This window comes from Myotis davidii, unplaced genomic scaffold (assembly GCF_000327345.1).
Source record: "Myotis davidii unplaced genomic scaffold, ASM32734v1 scaffold265, whole genome shotgun sequence".
Taxonomy (NCBI): domain Eukaryota; kingdom Metazoa; phylum Chordata; class Mammalia; order Chiroptera; family Vespertilionidae; genus Myotis; species Myotis davidii.
In genome coordinates this window covers 3,515,790-3,519,749 of record NW_006296627.1, presented here as the reverse complement: position 1 = coordinate 3,519,749, position 3,960 = coordinate 3,515,790, and the positions used below count along the sequence as shown (strand labels likewise).

The 3,960-nt window shown below is 56.2% G+C and overlaps 1 protein-coding gene across 2 annotated transcripts in view; it reads right to left on the bottom strand.

Annotated features, from left to right (window-relative positions):
• The window catches only part of CRY2 (cryptochrome circadian clock 2), a 23,467-nt gene that overhangs the window by 4,462 nt on the left and 15,045 nt on the right, over positions 1-3,960 (bottom strand). For both annotated transcript variants that reach the window (XM_006772253.2, XM_015569518.1), the window contains 5 exons: positions 3,379-3,519; positions 1,902-2,213; positions 1,518-1,669; positions 1,196-1,398; positions 816-908 (listed from right to left, as the gene is read on the bottom strand). In XM_006772253.2, the coding sequence (XP_006772316.1) occupies positions 816-908; positions 1,196-1,398; positions 1,518-1,669; positions 1,902-2,213; positions 3,379-3,519 (901 nt within the window). The remainder of the gene's footprint in view (positions 1-815; positions 909-1,195; positions 1,399-1,517; positions 1,670-1,901; positions 2,214-3,378; positions 3,520-3,960) is intronic.

Below are 3,960 nucleotides of genomic sequence, written 5' to 3'. Positions count from 1 at the left end.
CAGTGCCCTGGCCCAGCCTTGCTGAGCCAACTAGAAAAGGCCCTGGAGTTCTTGCCAATCTCACCTCATGGATCTTCACCCCAGAGCCCAGGGAGGAAGATAAGAATGCGGCAAGTCTGTCTACTTCTCTCCTCTCCTGGCACCACTGGGCCATGCTGCCGTCGCCTGCCGTCTAGCCTCCCTGTACTCGCTCCTGCCCACACTGTCCCGCCACAGAGCAGGCAGAATGTGCTTTGTAGAACATAAATCAGATCACACCCCACCCTGCTGACCATCTGTCAGTGCCTTCTCAGTGTGTTGATGACAGAATCCGAATGCCCCTCGTGGACACCAAGCCTACACAATGCTGCTCCTGCTACATCTCATCCTCCTCTCTCTCATTCCAGCTCCTCACTGAGGACATGCCAGCCGCACTGGCCTCCCTACCTTTGTTTCTTGAATGGACTAAGCTTGTTCCTATCTTGTTCCTATTTCTTGCTTTTCCCTTTTCTGGGAATGCTCTTCTCTGTTCTTGGAAAGGCTGGCCCTGCTCACTACTTGATCCCTATTCAGAGATGTGCTCCCTGATTACTCCGCTCTAAGCTAACCCACAGTAACCCTCCTGCCCCAGGTCACTCAATTTCCTTTTCCCAGAAGCACTGATATCTGAGATGATCTGCATGGCCCTTTACTCTGTCTGCCCCAGGGGCACTAGAAGCTCCACTGGGGCACAGATTCATTCTGGCCTTTGTCATCAGCCCTCAGTGACGGGAGCTGGTGGTGGTCCTGAGTGCCCTCGGAATGGGCAAGGCCGCAACAGGCCAGCTGCTACTCACCTGCACTGCTCATGCTCCCGGTCTGGCTCGAGCTGGGCTCTGCCACCGGGTTGCTGAGGTCTTCCATGCAGGACGGGACAGATGCCAGCAGACCTGGGAGAGGCAGGGGAGCCATCAAAATACACTCTCACAGGACTGCAGAGAGCTGCAGGGGTGAAAACAAGGAGGGGGGTTCTGGGCCATGACACTGAGGTTCCATCTCTCCCCTGACTACTCAGAGGCCTGATCCAGCCCAGCTGCAGTCAATGTAACAGCCTGGAAGACAGCACTCAGTCTCCCTGGACAAGTATCTGGAAATCCCTCCCTTGGCCCCCCAGCCTGCAGGTGCTGCCCTTCCTTCCAGTGACCTGGGGGCTGGCAGGGGAGTAGGGCCTCCTTACAGAGTCCCCGGTAGCGAGACAGCTGCTGGTAAATCTGCTTCATTCGCTCAATGTTGAGCCGGCTGGTCTCGGCATGGTTGACGATGGGACGTGGGTAGTCCACACCGATGATACACTTGGCTGCCTTCTGGATAGACTCGGGGGCATTCCAGGGCTCATAGATATATCGAGAGGGGAACCCCTTCAATTTGGGCAGGTATCGCCTGAAACACACACACCAGAGAACCCATCAGAACACCAGACCCTCCGTCAAAGGGTCAAGGGTATCCCATCCTAGAAGGCCACAGTGGCCAGTGGCCAGAGAGCTGGTCTACATCCTCACCTGATGTAGTCGCCACTGGGGTCCGTGCGGCGGCCAAAGCCCACAGGGCAGTAGCAGTGGAAGAACTGCTGGAAGAAGGCGCTGCAGGACAGCCACATCCAGCTGCCCGCGTTCACGCTGAAGTCTGCGTCCAGGAGCAGCTCATCAAACACCTAGATGGGCAGGTGGGACTTCAGCCGACCTGGGTACCGACTGCCATGGTTCTCCCCAAGCCAACACATGCCCCCTGGAGAAGAGCCAAAGCCCTTCTGCTGGACAGCCCCATCTAAGCCCTCTGCACCTGCAAGGAGGACTTGGAGGGGATATCCTGGACCCAGGGATCCCACCCCATCCCCGAGCCCAGAGGGGGCTGCCCTTGGCCGGGCCCCACAGAAAGGCACTCACCCGGACCCCGCTCTCCCAGCTGACCCAGAGGTCCCCGCGGGTGAGGAAGCAGGCCACGGCGTGCCGGGCCAGGTGGTGGATCCAGCCCTCCTGCCTCAGCTGGGTCATGATGGCATCAATCCAAGGGAAACCTGTCTTGCCCTCGGCCCACTTGGCCAGGGCCTCAGGGTTGTGGTCCCAGGGGATCTGGATGCAGATGGGGTTCCCCTCCATGCGGTCAAACCTGGGGTTGTTGGTGGCTGCTGTGTAGAAAAACTCTCGCCACAGGAGTTGCCCAAACAGGGAGAGGGGGGGTGAGCTGTTCCGCTTCACCTGGGGTGGGAGGAGCCGGGGACATAAATGCTTGCCCAGCTCTCATCACATGTCCCCAGACCTCTCCCACAAAGGAATTTGGAGCTACCATGAACCTGGTTGCTCCAAACTCCCTAGACATGTGAGGGACTATCCCCTCCCAAGCAGGTCAACCGGCGGGCCTCGAGTTTGACATGCTTGTGATGCACACAGTGTGCCCACTGGCTGAACCCAGGCCCGGCTGTGCTCTGCTCTGAGCAATGAGAATGGCTGCGTACAGGTGGGCAGGGGAAAAGGATATCACTGCCGAACTCCGCTCTGGGAACCAAACTCCCCAGACTGGCTCATAATCCTCATCCTCAGGGGCCCCTGTGTGGCTCTTCTTTTTAGAATGTCAAAGGGACTTTCTCATCACCACGTATAAAAACTGCTCAGTCTAGATTTTGGTTACATAAGTTATATATATAATAGCCTGGATCTGGGGCAATGAGGAAATGAGAAGATCAGACCTCCAAGCAAATCATGATTTTCATAAAACCAGATTACCCCCTAAACCATCAAAGCCACCCTGTGCCACAGAATCCTGCTATTGGCCAGCACGGGGCAATGTGAAACAATGCAGATGCTGAACAGCTGCTGTGCTGCCCACTCTCTGTCCGGGGGCACTACCACAGGATCTGCCTACGGTCTGTATGGCACACCCTGCATGCAGCCCTCCAGGCCATCTCATCACTGATGGGCAGTAGCCACTCCTGAACTTGCCTTTTTGATGCTCTGGACACAAGCCCAAGAGGGCCACTGTGCTCTTAGGCTGAGGATGGGCTCCAGCCTCGCCCTCCTGCCTCCCCCTGCCCCCTGCTCGCCCCTGTCCACCTGCTGCCAGCAGATCTGCCACCTCTACGGACACACTGCGGTTGGCTTCCTGCCTGTCCTGTACTAGCTGGTAGCCTGATTTTATGTGGATCAGCAGTCTGGGTTGTGTTCAGCTCCGCAGGTTCTTGAATGCGGACTCTTCCCCACCTTCTCTGACACAAGGCTCACGTAAGCACCTCCAGGATCCACAACCCAGTCCCCACCCCCAGGACCAGAGGCAAGGCCCCTTTCTAGGGTGACTGAATGGCCTGGAAGGCCCTGATCCAAGCGGCTGCAACTGGGAGTGGACGGGCTGCCCTCACTGAGTGCTCACCTTTTTATACAGGTCCCACAGGCGGTAGTAGAAGAGGCGGCAGGAGAGGCAGCCAAAGCGCAGGTAGGGGCTGAGGCCTGTGGGGCTGGCCAGCAGGGAGTTGGCGTTCATTCGGGGTCTCTCATAGTTGGCAACCCAGGCCTGCATCGAAAGAGGAGAAGAAAGGAAAGGCCTGATGTTACAGAGGGAAAAATTGAGGCACTAGGTGGTTAAGGTCACAGCACAGAAAGCCAGGAGCCAGCACTTGAACACTGCACACATTTCACCCCTTTCATGGTAGAATTTTCGATGGGACCACCATTAGGCCAACCAATGAGGCCCAAGTTCTTGTCCTGACTCTGCTATTTAACTTGTGGGATGATGGTGAACAAGTTTCATTCCTCAGCTACATATCTATTAAATGAGAACACATTTCCCACCTCCTGAGGATTAAATAAGATGATAGACATGAAAGTATTCTGTAGGCACAGAATGGTCTGTGATTAGAAGGAAAAGAGGCTTCCACTTTACAGAAAAAAATATCCCACTCATGTCATAGGGCTGCTGAGGCTGCGGCTGCATTGCAGCCACCCAGGGACCAAG